We start from the raw sequence: 20,964 nt of genomic DNA, 5'->3' as shown, positions 1-20,964 counted from the left end.
CTCTCTCTCTCTCTCACACACACACACACACACACACACAAATTAAAACAAACAGAGACAAAAACCCATAAGCTGTTGGCTCAGAAATACTGAGGTATTTTTGCTTTTTCTGTCATTCCTGAAATGCCTAAAATGTTCAAATTAAAACACACAAACACAACAATCTATCATGTACACACACACACACACACACACACACACACACACACACACACACACACACACACCTGCTGCCGTCACCCTCTCTCTCCTCATCCGAGCTCAAGTCAATAGTAAACATGTCCTCGTCCTCTGAGAACTCTTCCCCGCTCTCCTCTCTCCTCACTCCTCCTCCGCCTGCCTCTGGCCGTGCCTTCCTCCTCCTCTTCCTCCTCTTCTTGGTCATCCCGCCATCACTCTGCTGTGGTCCCAGGCTCTGGACAGGAAGTGAGCTGCAGGGGATGGTGTCTATGTGATGAGAGAGAGTAGCATTAAAACTGTTAAAAATGCACAGACACGTTTTCACAAATTCCAAAATGTTATTTTTTTCAACAGGGCCTACCATGGTGACAAGCACTGCCCCTGCCCAGCTGGGACTCCATTAACTGCTCCCCCACTGACATGATGGGTGACGTTGCAAGGTAGGACGGAACTATTTCCTGTAAATAGAGAAATATGCCATGATCATATGAGCAAGAGTCTAGAGCCATGCTAGCGGTTCTGTGAGGCTGTACGTAGGCACAGCAGTGCTTTGAGGTAAATGCTAACGCTAGAATGGCAACATGCACATAAAAACAATGCTAACATATGTTTAGCAGGCATAATGTTTACCATGTTTACCACCTTAATTTTGCATGTTAGTATGCTAATATGTGCAAATTAGCCCCTTGCACAAAGTACAGCTGAAACTGTACTGATTGTCATTAGCATGTATTAGGTCATAAATCAAAGTATTAGACAAATTAAAATTTGACCTGATGATGGTGCTAGATGAAAAGTCAGAGGATCACCAAAGTACTTACAATTCATCCTGAGGGGGAATGTGTGTACAATATTTCATGGCAAACCAATGACTAGTTGTTGAGACATTTCACTTAAACCACAAATGTCAACATGCTAGTGCTGCTATGGGAAAAGTCTGAGGACGATGAATGTCTGTACACAATGTCAACACAATCCATGTAATAGTTGTTGAGATATTTCAGTCTGGACCAAAGTGGTGGACCGACCAACAGATATTTCCAACCCTGGCGCCACACCGCTAGCTTGGCTAAAAAATATAAATGTGTTGTACCACAAAAAAAGTGTTGATGAGACAGAAATGCTTTTCCCCCCCAAGCGGGTGTACATAATTCTGTTGAGAATTTGGATTCAAGCTCAGATTAGCAAAATCATACAGATTTGGTCATTATCACGGTCTCACTACAATGACTATGCCAAAAAGAGAAAGAGAGAGACTCACAGAGACAGACAGTGAAAGATAAAGAGATGATCTAAACAGTACAGACTGACACATGCCTTGCAGTGCACGTGTCATAACACAGTCCAACACAGCCCAATTCATTTTGATGGAAGAGAAAAAGGGACAGTGCTGAGCACTGATGCACACTGTGCCAGGTCACAGCTCATCTGCTCAGAGCTCTAGCCTTGCTGGAAATATCCAACCCAAAACCACTTTTAATTCATTTAAATGTTTTTGGATGCTTCATTCTCAATCTATGAACATAACTGTTTCTCTCAAAACTAGACGTGTTATTTCTGTGAATAAGATTTTCTGCACAAAACTGAATCTACCTGCATCAAAGAAATATGTGGAATAAATGAATTCTGTTTTCAGATGCACTATCTTTTGAGAACCCACTTCACCCACGCAGCAGACCAGCAATACAACATTTGTTTTTACACGGTAAAAACTAGATGACATGATGTTATAAAACTGAGATTAATAGCGATACTACATTTCACACAGCATTTTAAATTGGGCACACTGAATGAAAGTTAGTTATACAGTAAATTCATGAGACAAACATGAAAACAATTACACTTAATTTTTATATTTTCACTGGTAAGGCACTTCAATATAACCACATCAAGATAAATTACACCATGTGGGTTGTTTGTTTTTTAACCACAGGTATTCAGTAATTCCTGATGAATTTCTGCTGGAACATTTGGTTAATGTTTCATATCCGGGATCTATTTGCCAATACACAAGCCCCAACAAATCCTCAAGTTTAACTTTATACCCTGAGGAACAGAGAGGGAGACAGTAAAGGGGGGTCAGGTAGGAGAGGCACCAAAGACTGGGCTCGATGCCAAGTAGTTCCTTAAAAATGTTGTTGATCTTTTTCCATTCAGAACGGTGAGATGATAACCTGGACTGTTACTGAAAGACGGAACAAAAACACTAATGGAGGATAAATAATTTGAAACTGAAACAAACCCATACTATGGCGACCCTCAAGCTATTTGTGACAGTGTTTCATCCTGTGCATGTCTATTTGTGTGAAGACACACTGTGCTTTACAATATATGCTGTATGTGCTGTCTGCCCGTTTGTCGTGCTCCTCTGTCTTGTCTGTCTTCCTGTCTGTTTGGACAGTACATAGATCAGTGACAGCCAGTTTCTGAGTGCAGCCTGTGTGCAACCGACTGTAGGTGAAGGTGAATTTGGCAGAGCTATAAATAGCCCTCTGGTGGTTTTCCACTCTGTGGAGGGAGTGTTATGTCAAGGAGAGGACTTGAGGCCCAAACACTGTGACAGACATGGTCAAACAGAATTTGAATATAATTAACAGTGTTGAATTTGAAAGAGCGTCTGAGGCATTAAAATTAAAAGCCTTTATTTTCCCATCCATCAAGGACTGAGGCATGACAATATTCTTGCAGGACCCACTCTAAAGAGGACCTATGGCACCTATTGACTGATTGACTGTTGGAGAAAGGTTCCCAATCTTTGACAGCGTTAGTAAGTAATGAAAGCAGAATTAGACCAATGTAATAGTTCCGATTAGGAATTAGATCTTCTCAGATGACGACATTTTCCTCTTAATTCCTGACTGGGAAACACGGCCGACTCTCATCATGCTCACCACTTATCCCCCACATCCCTCCCCGCGAAACCACGGCCCTCTAACTTCCCATGAAGTCAGATTATTTTCTGCTATATTTGCATTTGTGCTGCACATACTCCCATGTCACATGATCTATTATGGTTACATGCATTGTTTTGAACAAACAAGCTACCCAAATTCCATACAATTCTAGTTTGACAGAGAACTTCTGCTTCAGCAGATTGGAGCAAAACAGTGGCCAAATGTTATGACATGGATTGGATGTTTGTCAGGTACTTTTATTACTTGAGTTTGATATTAGATATTCTGGGCAATTCACTGCTGTGCCTAGTAGTACAATTTACAGTTCGTAATACGTATTGTCCCTCTTCTCTCCTTTCTGCTCTACAGTGTGCTGGGTGTAGATCTCATAGCACATATAGTAACTCACTCTCTGCTTTACTCAAAGTGCCTTATGGTGCTGTAAGTGCATACATTTTTAGTTTGTGCATCCCTATTGAGGACTGAACCTTGAACTCTGGTGCTGTAACCAGCAGTACAGGTCACATGCACATGAATAAAACACGAGATGAGAAGAGAAGAAAAAAATAACCAAGCATCGGTGGCTACTGAGTCACTACTGGCAATGCACAGGACGACAGTATATAACAAGATGTAGTTGTGAGAAAAAAAGAAATAAGATCTATTTTTTCCACAATTACTCTGATTATCCTGATTATTTCCAGGAAAACTGTCCTGCTGGCCAACCGGATGCCACAAGAGGACAGAAGCCCTTGTTCCTTCTTGTTGTTCAGCTTATATTTCAGCTGATATGCTAAAATCTTCATCTGCGTTTGCACAAACAGAATCTCAGATCAGGAGATTGTTTTGTGACTTTATATTCCATTCAAAATAGATAGATGCCATTTGACTGGTAAGGTCATCCATCTCTTTCCCGATATGATCACATAATTTTATATGTGTTTACATATTCATATTTTTGTGTTTCTTTATTTGTTTTTTCCTTCTTTTTCTTTGTGTTTTCTTTCTTCTCTTGCTGTCTCTTTCATCCATACACTTCCTCCCTGGTCCTTACACTTTGTACTTTGTTTTTGTTTGCTTTACTCACTGTACCCCTGTGCTTGAAGTAGAATGGAGTTGGTGCTCTAAACCTGCACTTGTGCTGCAGGGTTTTAATGCATAAGGCTTATTTGTCAGGTTTACTGAGGGCCTTTTCACACTGACAATGTCAGTGGAACGCACTGTGGCTCTGGAAAAAGACACATGGTTGTGCAGAGAAACTGTATTTTACTTTACAGTCATCTGGCAACGCACTGCATTGGGCAATTAAATACATGCATAATACATTGCAGCGTGCATGTTGCGGCATTTAGATGAAGTAAAATATTAGTGCTGCCATGACTAACTTTCTAGGGTTGTAAAATCCAGCCTCAGAGCAGTAGAAACAGCTGTGTGGTGTCTTAGTGTTTGATAAGATTTAAAACTTGACTTTCTGGTTCATATTTCATCCATCTTTACAATGTATGAACACACTCACACCAAAGCAGCCCATTTGGGTTGTATAAAAATATTCCTTGGGTTACAACCACTTTATCTATCTAAGTTTATTCAACAGAAATGTGTGAACAGCTATGATCTTCATTCCCAGTACTCATTTTAATTAACAGTTCCCAAAATTCCCTCTTTTATATATGCTGCAACCTCTGGCTGGATCCCTCTGCAATTAGACCTAAAATTGAAAAATGATGTGTGAAATCAAATCATTGTTGCAGAAACTGGGTGCTCTCTCTCGCTCTCTCTTTTCTGGCTGCAAATGTTTTGGGGTATCTTAGAATCTTGATGTGTTAGTCTCATTATAGTCTGTTATTGATTATTGAGATCATTCAGTTTAGATTTTTTTTGGCCAAGCTTCACACTGGGACTGTATGATGATGACAGGCTGTTCACTATTAAAAGATTTTGAAGCCTCCTCCAGCAGCTGTCTGGCAGAACACAGTCTCATGTTGCATCGCAGACTACGGGAGAGGAGGGGAACATGTTTGCCACCTCCGGGCTTGTCTGGGCAGGAAAACTAAAGATCTAAGACTTAAAATGACAACGACACGTATTCGCAGATTCATCAGTAAGTGGAGAAATCAGTTAGAACTATCACAATGCAAGATGGAAAGAATGTATTCTCTATGAGCACCAGTCCAATTCAAGCACTGCCTGTGTTTTAATTCAGGCCGTACAACCTTTAGGTCAGTACGTTATGTTCTGTCCTATATTTGTGTGTGTTAACTGACTCGGAGAAATGACTCTGTCAATCATTACTCACCAGTGTGTTCTCAGTCTCTTTGACAAAGAAGGCCTCTCCATTCTCTCCCAGCTTCATGTGCAAACTCACTGGCTCTCCATTAATCTCTATGTCCACCTGCAGGACAGAATAAAGAGTCCTTAGTTTGAATAAAACAACCTTCAATTTGAGATTTTGTGTCAACATATTCAGTAACTTTTAGTGTTGTAAGTAAATATCCATCTCATCTAACAGATAGCAATTACCGTAAGCTTCTTTCAACTCGTTCATCACACTTATTCTCTTAAACTCTCTCTGTTTGACTATATACTGTATACAGGTATATCTCTATTTATAAGGTATATCTCTATATAAGTATTTTTGTGAGTGATCCGTCACTTCTAACATACCCTTAAAGATGTAGAAATGCATACATACTGGTATAAAGTTATTGGGCTGCTGTACTGTCATCCCTTTTGAATCTAATGTAATGCAGTGTTGCAATGCACTACTGTTTGATTTTCAGTAAGTACAATATGGTTTCTGGCCTGTAGTGCAAAGATGTTACTGTCTTACACATAAAATTTCAGCAGAATTTTGCTGCAACATGTGAATTTGTCATAAAAAGTAACTACGATTTTGAAGGCAGGGCTTTTACTTGTAAAAGTCTAAGTAAAAAACCTGAATATTTCTTCCACCACTGATTAAAATGTATGTCATCATCTCTTTGGAACTTATTTTTTCTTTTTACTTTTTGCCTTTGCTTTTCTGCTGTTGTCAGAATACAAGTGTGAGCAACAGCCTCTGAGCTCTCAAATGACCTGTTCACAAAAATACACTGTGCATGCAGTACAGATGAAAACGCAAGAAAGAAAGTGAAAGCGTGAGGCACGGGGGAACCCTATAATCTCACCACTTTCTCACGGGACCGCAGCACACCCATCTTGCCGAAGCGGACGTGGAAGGGGGAGCACTGCAGGGAGCCATCAGGCTGCCGGACCACGATGACATCTATACATCCAGACAGTGTTGCAGGGTTGAGTCCCCTGTACAGCTCCTTGACCTGCACAAACACCTGGCCCGCCAACTGACCCACATAGTTCATGGTCTGTAACTGGAGACAGACAGGGAAGGAAAGAGAGAGAGAGAGTTTTTGTTCATTTCTTTCCTACAAAGACGTCTCTACTTGTTCTTCTCTTTTGTCCATTAAATAAGGTTTATTTACATTTCAGGCCTTTAACATATGCAGAGCATCACACACTGGCAGGACAAATGACCTTTAATGGACTTATTGGCTGACGGGGATCAAACTCTTGACAGATGTGATGTTATGTGTAACCACAACGCCACCTGTCATCCTGCCACATTAAAATACATTATTGAACCACTCTGAGGAGGCAGAGAGAGATTAGAGTAAGAAAATACATTCAGTGTCCAAGAGAAATCAACAGTATTGTTTATACTTGTTAATGTTAATAGATAAGTTGGTTTTTCATGCTTTCATACAAATACTCTATAAAAAGACTATGAGACTGCTTGTGGTTTCTGTTGTATTGTATGTTGGACTAGTGTTCCACGACCGGGACGAAAACCACTCTGCTCCTCCTGAATCCGAGGTTCGACTATCGGACGAATTCTCCTCTCCAGTACCCTGGAATAGACCTTACCGGGGAGGCTGAGAAGTGTGATCCCTCTGTGATTGGAACACACCCTCCGGTCCCCCTTCTTATACAGAGGGACCACCACCCCGGTCTGCCAGTCCAGAGGCACTGTCCCAGACCGCCACGCGATGTTGCAGAGACGTGTCAGCCAAGACAGTCCCACAACATCCAGAGACTTAAGATACTCAGGACGGATCTCATCCACCCCGAAGCCTTGCCACCAAGGAGCTTGCCAACAACCTCAGTGACTTCGGCCAGGGTGATGGATGAGTCCGCCTCGGTCCCCAGCCTCCGCTTCCTCTTCGGAAGGCGTGACAGCGGGATTGAGGAGATCCTCAAAGTATTCCTTCCACCGTCCGACAACATCCCCAGTCGAGGTCAACAGCTCTCCACCCGCACCGTACAAGGTGTTGGTGAAGCACTGCTTCCCCCTCCTGAGCCGTCGGACGGTTTGCCAGAATTTCTTTGAGGCCGACCGATAGTCCTCCTCCATGGCCTCTCCGAACCTCTCCCAGTCCTGAGTTTTTGCCTCTGTGACCGCTGCGGGCTGCAGCACGCTTAGCCTGCCGGTACCTGTCAGCTGCCTCGGGAGTCCCACGAGCCAACAAGGCCCGATAGGACTCCTTCTTCAGCCTGACGGCATCCCTTACTTCCGGCGTCCACCACCGTGTTCGGGGATTGCCGCGCGACAGGCACCAGAAACCTTGCGACCACAGCTACGAGCCGCCGCATCGACAATGGAGGTGGAAAACATGGTCCACTCGGACTCAATGTCCCCAACCTCCCGGGATCTGGGAGAAGCTCTCCCGGAGGTGTGAGTTGTAGACCCTGCTGACAGAGGGCTCCGCCAGACGTTCCCAGCAGACCCTCACGATATGCTTGGGCCTGCCAAGTCTGTCCGGCTTCCTCCCCGCCAGCGGATCCAACTCACCACCAGGTGGTGATCGGTTGACAGCTCCGCCCCTCTCTTCACCCGAGTGTCCAAGACGCGCGGCGGAGGTCAGATGATACGACAACAAAGTCGATCATCGACCTCCGCCTAGGGTGTCCTGGTGCCACGTGCACTGATGGACACCCTTGTGCTTGAACATGGTGTTAGTTATGGACAAACTGTAACTAGCACAGAAGTCCAACAACTGAACACCGCTCGGGTTCAGATCAGGGGGGCCGTTCCTTCCGATTACCCCTCTCCAGGTGTCACTGTCGTTGCCCACGTGGGCGTTGAAGTCCCCCAGTAGAACAACGGAGTGGAACACTGGACCAGCTCTATACTCTCCATCGGGTGCTCGAGGGTTCATGGGAGTTTGCCCAACCAGTCCACATGTGCTTTGTGGATCTGGAGAAGGCATTCGACCGTGTGCCCCGGGGCGCTTTGTGGGGAGTGCTCTGGGAGTATGGGGTCCGGGGCCCTTTGCTAAGGGCTGTCCGGTCCCTGTATAACCGGAGCAGGAGCTGTGTTCGCATTGCCGGCAGTAAGTCAGACCTGTTCCCGGTGCATGTTGGACTCCGCCAGGGCTGCCCTTTGTCACCGGTTCTGTTCATAATTTATATGGACAGAATTTCTAGGCGCAGTCAGGGGCCGGAGGGTGTCGGTTTGGGAACCACAGGATCTCATCTCTGCTGTTTGTAGATGATGTCGTTCTGATGGCTTCTTCAAACCAGGACCTGCAGCATGCACTGGGACGGTTTGCAGCCGAGTGTGAAGCAGCTGGGATGAGAATCAGCTCTTCCAAATCTGAGGCCATGGTTCTTGACCGGAAAAAGGTGGTTTGCTCTCTTCGCGTGGGTGGGAGTCCTTGCCCCAAGTGGAGGAGTTTAAGTATCTCGGGGTCTTGTTCACGAGTGAGGGACGGATGGAGCGTGAGATTGACAGGCGGATCGGTGCAGCGTCTGCAGTGATGCGGGCGCTGTATCGGACCGTTGTGGTAAAGAAGGAGCTGAGTCGAAAGACAAAGCTCTCGATTTACGGTCAATCTACGCTCCTGCCCTCACCTATGGTCATGAGCTTTGGGTAGTGACCGAAAGGACAAGATCGCGGATACAAGCGCCGAAATGGGCTTCCTCCGCCCGAGTGGCTGGGCGCTCCCTTAGAGATAGGGTGAGGAGCTCAGTCACACGGGGAGCTCGGAGTAGAGCCGCTGCTCCTCCACGTCGAGAGGAGCCAGCTGAGGTGGCTAGGGCATCTGATCCGGATGCCTCCTGGACGCCTCGCTCGGGAGGTGTTCTGGGCATGTCCCACCGGGAGGCGGCCCCGGGGAAGACCCAGGACACGCTGGAGGGACTATGTCTCTCGGCTGGCCTGGGAACGCCTCGGGATCCCCCCGGAGGAGCTGGAGGAAGTGTCTGGGGCGAAGGAAGTCTGGGAGTCCCTGCTTAGACTGCTGCCCCCGCGACCCGGCCCCGGATAAGCGGAAGAAGATGGATGGATGGATGGATGGATGTATGTTGGACTATGTAATACATCAGCTAATGACCCTACAGTCATGATGCCTTATTCATGAGAGCAACGGCAGCTTTGACAGCAGTGAGAGGACGTGGTAAACAGATATTTTTGTAGAGGACATTGCAAAATGTCTAAAGTCACTTTTCATCTGTTGTGCATTGCAACAGAATCACTTATGTGGCTGATCATGCCAAACACATGTTATATTTTATTCAACAAACTTAGTGCCATTAATGATTCTTTAACTTCAAATGAGGGTGAAAGTATTTCTAATTTGACACATCAGAATTTGCTAAATGACTTGGATTGAAACCCACTCAAAGGACAAGGAAATAAAACACTAGGGAGAGAGGATGAAAGGTGAGGAGATCAAGAAAGAAAGAAAAAAGCACAGAGGCAGATAATAGGAGGGAAAGAGAGGGGCGAAACAAGAGAGGAGGAGAGGAGGAAAGGGGCAGAAAGAGGGGATGAAAGAGTGAGAGGATAAGAAAAAGAGCAAAAGTAACTAAAGGTTGGTGAAAGGGGGAGTAGGGGGGTTAAAGAGGAAGGGAAAAGACTTTAGCTTTAGTCTGCAACGCATATACAATTGTAAAAAATGACAAATGCACACACACACACACACACACACACACACATACACACACACACACAAACACAATATATGAGATCACTGTCTTGTCTGTATTTACAAACTGTCCCTTAAAATCTCCACCTGCCACCTGCTTGTGCTGACTCAAATACTGGCATCCTCTCTGTCTCCTGACACACACACACACACACACACACACACACACACACACAGACAGATGGCTCAATATTTTGGCAGACCATGTAAGAACATTCTAATGATGGGGATGATGTGTTAACACCCATCAGTTACTGTGAATCACAGATTGGGTCTCTTCTGCTCTAATGGCCCAGCATTATTCTGTTGTACATCAGACCCACGTGAGAGATACTCATCACAGGCTTGTTCTGACCAGCCCACTATAGCGACACAACAAACTACAAAGCTGTTATTAAACCAATGAATACACTGTGTCCACACTGAGCCTCATGGTGCCTCTGCTTAAAGCACATCAAATTAAATCTGGGTGTATTTATACAAAAGTGTCACATGTACTTAAACAAACAGTGGTGCCTCTTGGCTATTTAGACAGGTCAGTTAATCCAAATTACAAGAAACATATTTTCTGACTTAAGTGATATCTAGCCGTGCAGACAGTTGTGGTTTTCCTGGGGACAATTTCTTTCTATTTTTCAATTTCTACTGCAGGAGAAAGTAGTTCCAATTCAACTGTTCACAGTGAGGTTTGTGGATTATCCAGAGTAACCAAGACACTGTTTCTGGAATTGAACTGTTGAATTTCTAAAAATGTTTTCAATGCTATGAAAAAATTCAGTTCACCTCCATTATTTTGGGCGGCAACAGACATCTTAGAGACATATACATAAAAACCTGGGCAAATAAAAGCAACACTACCTGCATGGAGGTACCACAGGAGTGAAAATATGTTTTGTTTGTCATTTGGGTGAATTGACACTTTAATTAGTGTGACTTGTTGCTCAAGAACTGGGAGTGAGACTCTTTGACGATGATTACATAATTATTTGACCCCTTTGTCTCACTTGTCCCTTTATTTTCATTGTCTCACACACATGCACATGCCACAGACCTAAATCACTAACAACATAGACCATGTGCAAACAGTTAGGACCATTCACACACACACACACACACACACACACACACACACACACACACACACACACACACACACACACACACACACACACACACCCAAAGCCTTGTCCACTCTTCTAGGAAATCTCGCTTAACAGCCAATCACATTGCTTCCCCATTATGTAATAACCAATCACAAGACAACTCACAGGGTCATTCACTGTCATTCAGTGCAGTTGCTGTAGTGTTTTACTAAAGAAACAACACAACATTAAAGGAACCTTGTGTAAATAACTTGTCATTTCTGAGGTGAGTGGGAAACAACACTTAGTATGTAACATCAAACCCCACAGATGCTTCTTTATTAAAAGGAAGTCAATATAAAACTCAGTTGCACTCTCAGTGCAGCAAAGACAGTGAGACCACCAAATATAAACGAGAGGCAGAGAGGGGTGACAGAGAGGCTGAGGGACTTACAGACAGATAATGATGTGAAGGATTATCCAGTTAAATCAGTTTAATGTGACTGGAGAAGCAGTCTGACACTCTAGCATTACTGACTGTTACAACTAAATGGCAACAAGGACAGACAGAGTTCATTGTATTTCAATGTGGTATATCATTTTGTAAAAAACAAAACAAAAAAAAACCTTATCCTCTATAAATTGGATATACAGAATACACATGAATAGAAGGAAAGGTCGTTTTTGCTGACATGAAAACGACTGAATAACAAACGAGATAGAGCAAAACATCAACATGAGGCTGATAATAGCATCATGTGTGGCCATATAAACATCTGCACACGGGGTGAGGCTCTGCAGTCTGCACCGCAGCTTTGCCTTCATTCAAACAGCCGCAAAACCAACGAGAAGGCAGACGTTCAAGCCCATACCGGGTACATATTGAATAAATAGGATATTTAATATTTCCCTTTAGGCAACGTTACTGTACAGCGCAGCAATCCTACTTACATTATTTATTGATGTCGCTCTTCGCTACGGGATCTTTCCGCCATCCAAAATTTCCACCGAACGTCCTCTGTCCTGCTGTCCTTTTCCTACAGTTTTAGTCCGTTACGTGTCAGTCATCGAATCAAACATTGTCGGTAACTCTATCCACACATCTGATCTCGGATCTTCTGCTCGAGGCTGCTTCGCTATTTAAACCACAGTTAAGATTCCTCCCACCGCCACAGGACTGCAGTTAAAGAGCGACCCGGTTGGCTGAGCCGGCGCTGATGTCACACAATGTTTACTGAAATTTTCCTCTTAAAATCAGTTATATTTATAATTATATTATTGTGATTTTATACTATTTCTGTATTGTTTTCTTTAAGGTACCCTTTGTGAAGGATGTTGTAACGAATGGCTTTATTAATGGTTAATAAATCATTTACTGATATTTAAATCACTCATAAACCCTTGTGAAGAACTACTTTTGGGTTGCCATGCTGTGACTCATCCAGCATAAACGTTTAACGTTTGTCGTTTAAGCTTTAACTAATCAGGACTGGACCGTTTGACCTCTGACCTTCTGTAAAAGAACTGCATGGCATCTGGACCAACATATATTTAACAACACATTAACATTTACAACTGCAGACTTGGACTATTAAGAACATTAAGAATATTAGAAAGTGAGGAACTCTTGACCCTTTATTAATGACTTAATAATGACTTGGGTATTAATTACTCAACTGCCAGAAATATTTTTAACAACTTAGTTCTTATTAATTACTTTTATCTGATCTAACAAGCCTAAATAAATTATTTATTAATAAATAAACAACAGTTAATTAACAGTTAACAGTTAATGAAGCCGTTAGTAACAACTTAAACCCTTAAACCCCGTAAACCCTTTATAAACTGTGCTTTATTAGAAAGTGGCACCTAATTTATTTTATTTTTTTCTGATGCTGCAGCTGTTTTGAGCGGGTAAGCTACAGGTTAAAGCAGCTGCTCTGATTTTATATTTTAGCAGTGTTTCAACCATTTCTCTAAAGTTTGGTTGTCTTATCTCTGTCTCATTTGCATTCATCTGTCCTGAGCTGAAATCTGAGTAAGAAAAAAACTGCTACAGGTGTTATTATCATTATTATTATTAACTATGTAATGCAAGGGGGATGATAAAAATAATATCCTGCTTCTGTTTTCTGGTCACCAATCCACAGTTCTGTCAGGAAAAGTGTCAATTAAGAAACAGGGCCACATTAAATCTGCAAAGTATTGTCTATAATATGTAAACACTAAGTGCTTAGTTGTTGTACATTAAAGGCAGAGAGAGAACTTAAGTGTGATTAAAGCATCACATTCCCCTTAATGTTAATGCTTTGAAATGCCTTTCTCTATATTAAACAACATGTGAAAACCCAGTTATCCAAACTGCATACTATGAAGTACATAGTAGCAGTCTACATAAGGCAAATACAACAATCTTAGTGTCCATAGAGTTGGGTAAAGCTTCAAAAGCACATGCAGAACAGCATGTGTTTGGGCAGACATTTCTCTCTGTGTATAACTGAGCGAAGAGCAACAGTAAAGAGGATCTTGTTCTTATTCTAAAGAAATACAAATCTAGTATGTGGAGCAGAGGAAAAAAGAATAGCAGTGACATTTAGGCGGCTCAAAGGCATCTCTAGTTGTGCAATATACTGACTGTGTCTCACTTTCAGAAATGTAAATCTGCCCGCCTGCCCTGACACATCGAGGCCAGACCAAGACATTGTTGGCCTGTTCATTATTCTTAGTACGTTTTAATTCCCAAATGGTGGACTTCACTTTAGCAAATTAAGAACGTAAAGCTTACAAGTTTTTTAATGAAAAGTAGCATATACAAGTTAGACTTATTGAACTGTTCTGCTGTAGAAACCCCATTAACCGCAACTCTGAAACTGCAACATTGTACCCTATCTATGTGGAATAATGTGTACTTTCAATTCCAGGTTAACTACAACAATAAATATATATGTATATACAGTAGTCTGGGATGCAAAGTTTTTTTGCCAAAATTTAAAGTAATAGTTAAACATTTTGTGAAATACTCTTATTCGCTTTCTTGCCGAATGTTAGATGAGAAGATTGATACCACTCTCATGACTGTATGGTAAATATGAGGCTACATGCAGCAGCAGGTTATCTTAGCTTAGCATAAAGACAAACAGGCAAAGGCAAAACAGCTATCCTGGCTCCGTCTGAAGATACCAAAATCTGCCTACCAGTACTTTTAAAGCTCACTGATTTGCAAGTTAAGTTTCATTTGTTTAATCCGTACAAAAACATTGCAAAAAAAGGACTGCATGTTGTGGTTTTATGGGGGGTTGTGTGCCAGATTATTTCTTGGCCAGGAGCAGTTACTTCCAGGAGTCTCTGCTGGTTTCCTGGCACAATGATGACAAAATTAGGAAGTTACTGCACCTGGCCAAGACATAGTCTGGCACATTACCTGCTATGAAACCACAATTTTTTAATCCACTTTTTTAAGCTAACCAGCTGCTATATGTAGTTTCTTATTTAGCATACAGTCATAAGAGTGGTATTGATTTTCTCATTAAACCCACATCTAAAGAGTGTATTTCCCAAAATGTTCAATTATTCCTTTAAGTATAATACTCACTTTTACATACACTTACTTTTTTGTCTTCAAAAGCGAAAATTTGTGGTTTTATATGTGGTCTTTATTCTTGGCGGGGAGCAGTGACTTCCTAAGTTCTTATCTTTACTGTGAGGTTGCCAGGCAATAAACTAAGATAACTAGCTGCTGGCTTCAGCTTCAGATTGAAATGACAGATGCGAGAGTGGTGTCGATCTTCTCATCTAACTCTCAGTAAGACAGCTCAAACTGTCAAACTATTCCTTTGAGAGGAAAATATCAAATGATAAAATAACAGACTTGTTATTTGACACATATTAACATCTACTGATAGAAAGTAATAAAACTCGGTATGTATGTTATTATGTATGTATGTATTTTTCCAGTTCACTCAGTCAGTAGTGTAGTCGCCTCATTATGCTGACATTTTGGAAATTTATGGGCTAGAGACAGAGATAAGCCTGAGGGGAAGGTGTAGTGAAGGGTGAAATATCATACATGACACCTGCAGCATTATCAGTCTAAACTGTCCTACCAATAAAGTTGAAGTTATAAACATTGCTGCTGCACAAACAAACATAACCAATTTATTTCCACTAGACATTGGCAGAAAATGATATCAAATTATACAATTTTCAGTGTTTTTCCTAACTTTTATTATACATTCCTGACTTCTGTAATCAGATTATAGTAAGGTTATGTAAGGTGCTATTCCCTGACCTCAGATCTGGACACAGAGTTCCCACTTCAGAGAAATAATCACATTCAAATTTAGTTTCTCTCCCCACAGAGTTTCCCCTGGCTGGGTCTCATGGCTTGTTTTTGTTGTTGCTCAATGATTCTAAGAACCAGCCCCTCCAACTTACACTCACATCCAACATCTGACTGTTTGTTATTCTAGACCTTTTTTAGAAAGTGGAAATACAACACAGACACAGCGCACAGTAAATTTCTTAACATGAGAGCACTGAAAGAGAAGAAACATCTCTCGAGGAATGGGGGCCTTAGGAGAATGAGTTATGTGTGTGTCTGTGTGTGTGGGTGTGGGTGTGGGTGTTTGTGTGTGCATGGAACTCCGGTCACAACAGGTGATACAGTTCATGACTCTCTGGGTCAATTTCTGCTGTCAATCAATGTATGCACACATTTGCACTGCGTAACTGTTGAACACGTGATTATTCTCTTTGACATAGTCGCTGATGGACACACACACACACACACACACACACACACACACACACACACACACACACACACATCCTATCAGGCACCAGGCAGCCGGAGAGGGAACAAGGAAACACGTGCTGGGTTTTCTAAGAACTGAGTCATTCATCAGGGAGCAACAAGTAGCCAACTAAAGGGGGAGAGGGAGAGGAAAGGGGGAGACAGACTGACAGAATATGGAGATAGGAGAGCAGGCTCGAGAGAGAATTTGCAGAATGTTGTGTGGATATGAATGTGTGACAGAGAGAGAAGGTTACAGAGGTGTGACCGAGGGGAAGAACTGGTTTATATACTGGATGGGCAAGGTGATCATTGGGTCAGGTAGATTTTCTAAGGCTTTAGTGTACAGATGATGTTTTGCATTGAAAGTAAACACTTTACGTAATATCTACATTCAAAATCCTACAAGTCTATCATAGATAACGCAATACATGGATTTATAAATGGATTAGCAAAATAACATTATATATATATATATATATATATATATATATATAGTCTCCTGCTTCACTATTTTCACTTTAATTTTTATCCTTCTAAAATTTTATTATCTCAACATTTTGAGGAGATGTAATGTTTGTATGGTAAATATGAAGCTGCATCCAGCAGCCAGTTAGCTTAGCTTCGCATACAGAGTGGAAACGGAGAAATAGCTAGCCTGGCTGAGTCCAACGGTAACAAAATCCACCTATCAGCACAAATTAACACGTTATATCTTGCTTGTTTAATTCGTACAAAAACCAAAGTTAGGCTGTTGCCCCATGTTTCCAGTCTTTATGCTAAGCTAAGCTAACAGGCTGCTGGCTGCAGCTACATAGTTAACACACAGAAATGAGAGTGGTATCAATCTTCTCATGTAACTCTTGGCAAGAAAGCGAAAAGGTAAATTTCCCAAACATCAAATTATTCCTTTAAGACTGTAATTAAAAGAAATATAAGCAGTGTGCCGCACTAAAGTTCCATCCTGGGTTGAACCTAAATTCTTTTGTGCGTCACATTGGCTGCATGTCTTTGAATCCAACAGGGGCATCATTGAATTAAAAAGAAGCATTTTTAAGTGTGAAGGAAATTAAACTGTAAACACTGACACAGACTTGACTTTTGTGTAATTTCATGAATTTCATTCTTTACAGCATATGTATGGCCTTGTGCTTTGTTTGTTTATGTGGGTGGGTTCATATGTACTCACTGCATGCATGAACAGTGTGTGCCTGTGTGGACATGTATATGTGTGTGTGTGTGTGTGTGTGTGTGTGTTTGTGTATGTGCTGGCTGATATGTTTCATGTTCTTATATGGGGACTTTAACCCGAATGCACACTAACTAATTTTTGTCCCTAATTTTGACACTAATCCCTAATTTTGACACAAATTTTTGTCCCCATGGGGACAAAAATTGAAGACCCAACGGGTAGAGACTGCATTTTGAGGGTTAAGACTTGCTTTTAGGGCACAGGTTACAATTAGGTTAAGATTAGGGTTAGGGTTCAGGTTAGGCACTTAGCTGTGATGCTTAAGTTTAGGGTAAGGGGCTAGAGAAAGCTTTATGTCAATGACTTTCCCCATGGGGATAGTGAAACAAATATGTGTGTTCTTTATCACTCCAGCCATCGACCTGCAGTGTGTCAGACATGTGAGAGGGAGAGAGAGGAAGGAAGAAGGTGGTTTGCTGAAACAGGGATAGCCTGATCTCTCCCAGAAACTCTGTCTGAGGTCAAGAATGCATTCATTTCATCACCACGGAGATCGGGGTGTTTTCTGGGGGATGGGCTCCATGAGCCAATCAGAAGACTGCCTGAACTGAACTGAACATTACAACTGAACTGTTCAACCCCTCCTACCAGACAAAATCTGATTAGTTTGGTTTCCAGAGCCAGACATGGCTGGTTAAAGCTGTATTACCACTGTCACCAATCATATTTGGACCTGAACAACAATGTCTGACATTTGCTGGAACAAATATCTGCCTTATGATTTATTTGTGAAAGAGCAACAGTGTTATAAATTGACCCTAAAAAAGGCATGTGCTGTTAGTAGGGCCACGGGCTGACTAACTGGAGTAGAGACAGATGTAACAAATCCTCATATATAACTTGCAGTAGTTGTTAGATTCCAAGGTTTAATGGCATCATAAATGAGTCATCATTTTGTCTATACGGTGCATACAGACATTGTGTTATCTTTAGCAAAACACAACAGGCTGTGGTGAAGTTTCTTGCAAGATGACCTTGCATTCAACCCGAGGCTGTGAACTATAAAGGTTTCCAAGTTATATGTGTACAGTACTTGCATCACTCTAATTAGAGCATGAAGCGTATTATGTAAAGATGTCTTCCTGCAGACTCACATTGACTTCTACTTAAATTTTAGGTCCCAACAAATATATAACAATTTAAGTTTCTGTGTATTTTTTTTTACTGGACTTGAAGGCCTAAAAAACAAGTTTTACATGTGGTTTGAGGTTTCACAAGGTTTTTTTTATGTTTGCACTAATCATAAAAATGTAGCAAAACGGACAAAGTAAATGTGACACACAATACAGTCTTTCCGTCCAAAAAATCTTTAAACATATGAGACTATTGTATAATGATCTAAAACTCTAAATGATCTAATACCATTAGAACATATAGACTAACATATCTTGATTCAGAGTAACAGAGGAACAAAATAATGGCAGAAATTCACTTTACAGTTAAAGATGAACTTCAGGCAGATATAATCTAAAGGAGGAAGAGGGAATGTGGAGGTGTTGCCTGAGCCCACAGAGCCACTCTCAGGCCCCTGCACTTGGACTATTATGTAATGCCTTTGCCCAGAACCAGGATACACACTGTAAAGCACACGGTTGTACAACACAAGGACGCAAACAAAGACACACACATATATCACAAATACAAACACACACTCACACACAGACTGAGCATGTTATTTGATCACAGTGCTTTTAAGGACACTGTCAAGTTTTCTAGGAAACTAACTCAAGACATTCTGACAGGTCAGGTGGTCCCCCCTCACATCCATCTTCACTCAGGCCTTCATGTCAAAGCTTTACGATTACAGATTATTCTCAGTAAGAGGTTGGTGTTACGCTACACTTCTACTCTCCTCTTCACATGAAGACTAATTCCTTCATTTCCGTTAGACATGCGTCCACCTTTCTATATAGCTCAGTTTAACTGAGTATTTTCCACCATACACTCCTGTCTTACGTGGGCAATCCAGGCCTACTACCTGCTGCTGGTTGTTTGTAGTCTAGGTATTTTAGGAGCTTTTTTTGTACATTTAGTAGAAATAGTCCTACCACAGGTACAGTAATGGTACTTGGGGACCTTTATGACATAAGTAATAGGACAGTAATACCCATAGCAAAATATGGATTGGTCAGGACAATAAAAGTGAAAAAGGACAACATACTTGCTTTGAAATGATCGCCTACCATCCTGAAATTATGCAGATTCTGTTCATTGATTAAAACAATTAACCCTTACTTATTCAAATACAAATCGTTCTTACATACTATAATTCTTTTTTACTATAATTTCTCATTCTTGCTTCCTAACTCTATTTTTTTTGATGAGTCAATCAGGCGTGTGTTTGTCAGGGAACCCCCTGGTCAATTTTCTATGTAAATGTGATAGACCAGAGAGAGCAGCAAGCTTTATTTTGTAATGTATACACTAGACATTAGAGCTGAAACAATTAGTTGATTATAGACCAATCAATTCTGACAATAGATGGAAAATTAATCGCAAAAACTTTTTTTAATTGTTTAAATAATTTATCATGCAATACTGCCAGCTGGTTTCAGCCTCTCTAATGTGAGAATTTGCTGCTTTGCCCTTTTCTTTTTTTTTCTTTTATAAAAAGTAAATTGAATCTGGACTGTTGGTCGGACAAAACAAGACATTTGAAGACATCACCTTGCTCTTTGGGAAATTGTGCTGGACATTTGCTGGCGTTATAAACTAAACAATTAACTGATTCATAATTTTTTTTAAATCAACATATTAATCGACAATGAAAATCCTTATTAGCTGCATCTCTGACCTACTATACATTTATTATTACTATGCATATATTATCATTTTAGTTTTGTTACCCAGGACCAGCTGGCATTGGGGCTGTCATCCTCACTGTGGCTGCTGAAGTCTTGCTCTTCCTCTTCTAAGTGGGTCATGGCTCCATGTCGCACGATTCACAATCCTGAGCTGCTGTACAGACTCTTCAGTGATATGTGTTTAAGAGTCTCATAACATGGCAGGATATCTAAAGGAATCCTTGTGAGTGGTCCAAGCAGAAATCTTCTGAAAGAACTGCAGAAGTCACGCTGGACAGAGGAGCTGGTCATGCCTCTGAGATGTGTGATGTGTCAAACATCTGTGAGTATTGGTTGTTGAGTCTCCTGGTCAGCTTTCTCTAAAATCTTTAGTGTCTTTGTTTAACACAGTTTGACAACACTTCTTGACAGAGTGCTGTCTGAACTCTGACGATCCTACTCTACTTATTCTGATTACATCTCTTCAAGATGGTGCAAAAGCTCTTCTAGGTGGTTCTGGAAATCTGTGGAACTGTTTGAGTGAGTAGCTGCTTCTTGTGCGACATGCAGTGAGCGTTTCAGACTAAATTTATCAACAAGTCTGTTCTGGGAATGGACTACTTGGAGGAAATCTGAGAGGGTCCAGAGTTGCTGGACTCTACTGCTGCTTCATGTGCCCGCCTGACGTCAGTGTCCACACACACATTCTCTGCAGTCCAAGTTAGATAAGTACGAGGTATTCTAATAAGACTAAAAATATTATTTGGAGCACACATTAACTTTGTTTCTGCCCTGTTTTTTTCAGTTTAAGTGACAGCAACAGCAAGTGTGTAAACAGAATAATTTCTCTAACCCACCCTGGCCTTAAGGGTGAAAACCCTGAAAGTCCAAAGTATTTTAACCATTTATCTGGGTATTGTGAATTTCAGAGGGATCAGTTAAAGTCTGTTCAGTTCTGTGTTTGAAAGATACAAGGAACATACAAACATACACACGAA

At 41.6% G+C, this 20,964-nt stretch overlaps 1 protein-coding gene across 4 annotated transcripts in view; it reads right to left on the bottom strand.

The window, feature by feature from the left end:
• The window catches only part of lpin1a (lipin 1a), a 34,721-nt gene extending 13,888 nt beyond the window's left edge, over window positions 1–20,833 (bottom strand). The window contains exons 1-5 of one of the 4 annotated variants that reach the window (XM_044195560.1): window positions 20,030–20,833; window positions 6,242–6,442; window positions 5,371–5,466; window positions 542–638; window positions 228–447 (exon numbers count right to left, since the gene is read on the bottom strand). In XM_044195560.1, coding sequence (XP_044051495.1) covers window positions 228–447; window positions 542–638; window positions 5,371–5,466; window positions 6,242–6,442; window positions 20,030–20,107 — 692 coding nt within the window. In that variant the 5' untranslated portion in view covers window positions 20,108–20,833. Of the gene's footprint in view, window positions 1–227; window positions 448–541; window positions 639–5,370; window positions 5,467–6,241; window positions 6,443–12,090; window positions 12,298–20,029 lie in introns of those variants that run through there. The other 3 variants (XM_044195587.1, XM_044195570.1, XM_044195579.1) reach the window with 3 other exon arrangements.
• Between the last annotated feature and the right edge of the window lie 131 nt (window positions 20,834–20,964).

This window comes from Siniperca chuatsi, linkage group LG1 (assembly GCF_020085105.1).
Source record: "Siniperca chuatsi isolate FFG_IHB_CAS linkage group LG1, ASM2008510v1, whole genome shotgun sequence".
Classification (NCBI taxonomy): Eukaryota; Metazoa; Chordata; class Actinopteri; order Centrarchiformes; family Sinipercidae; genus Siniperca; species Siniperca chuatsi.
This window is presented reverse-complemented; position numbering and strand designations above follow the sequence as displayed.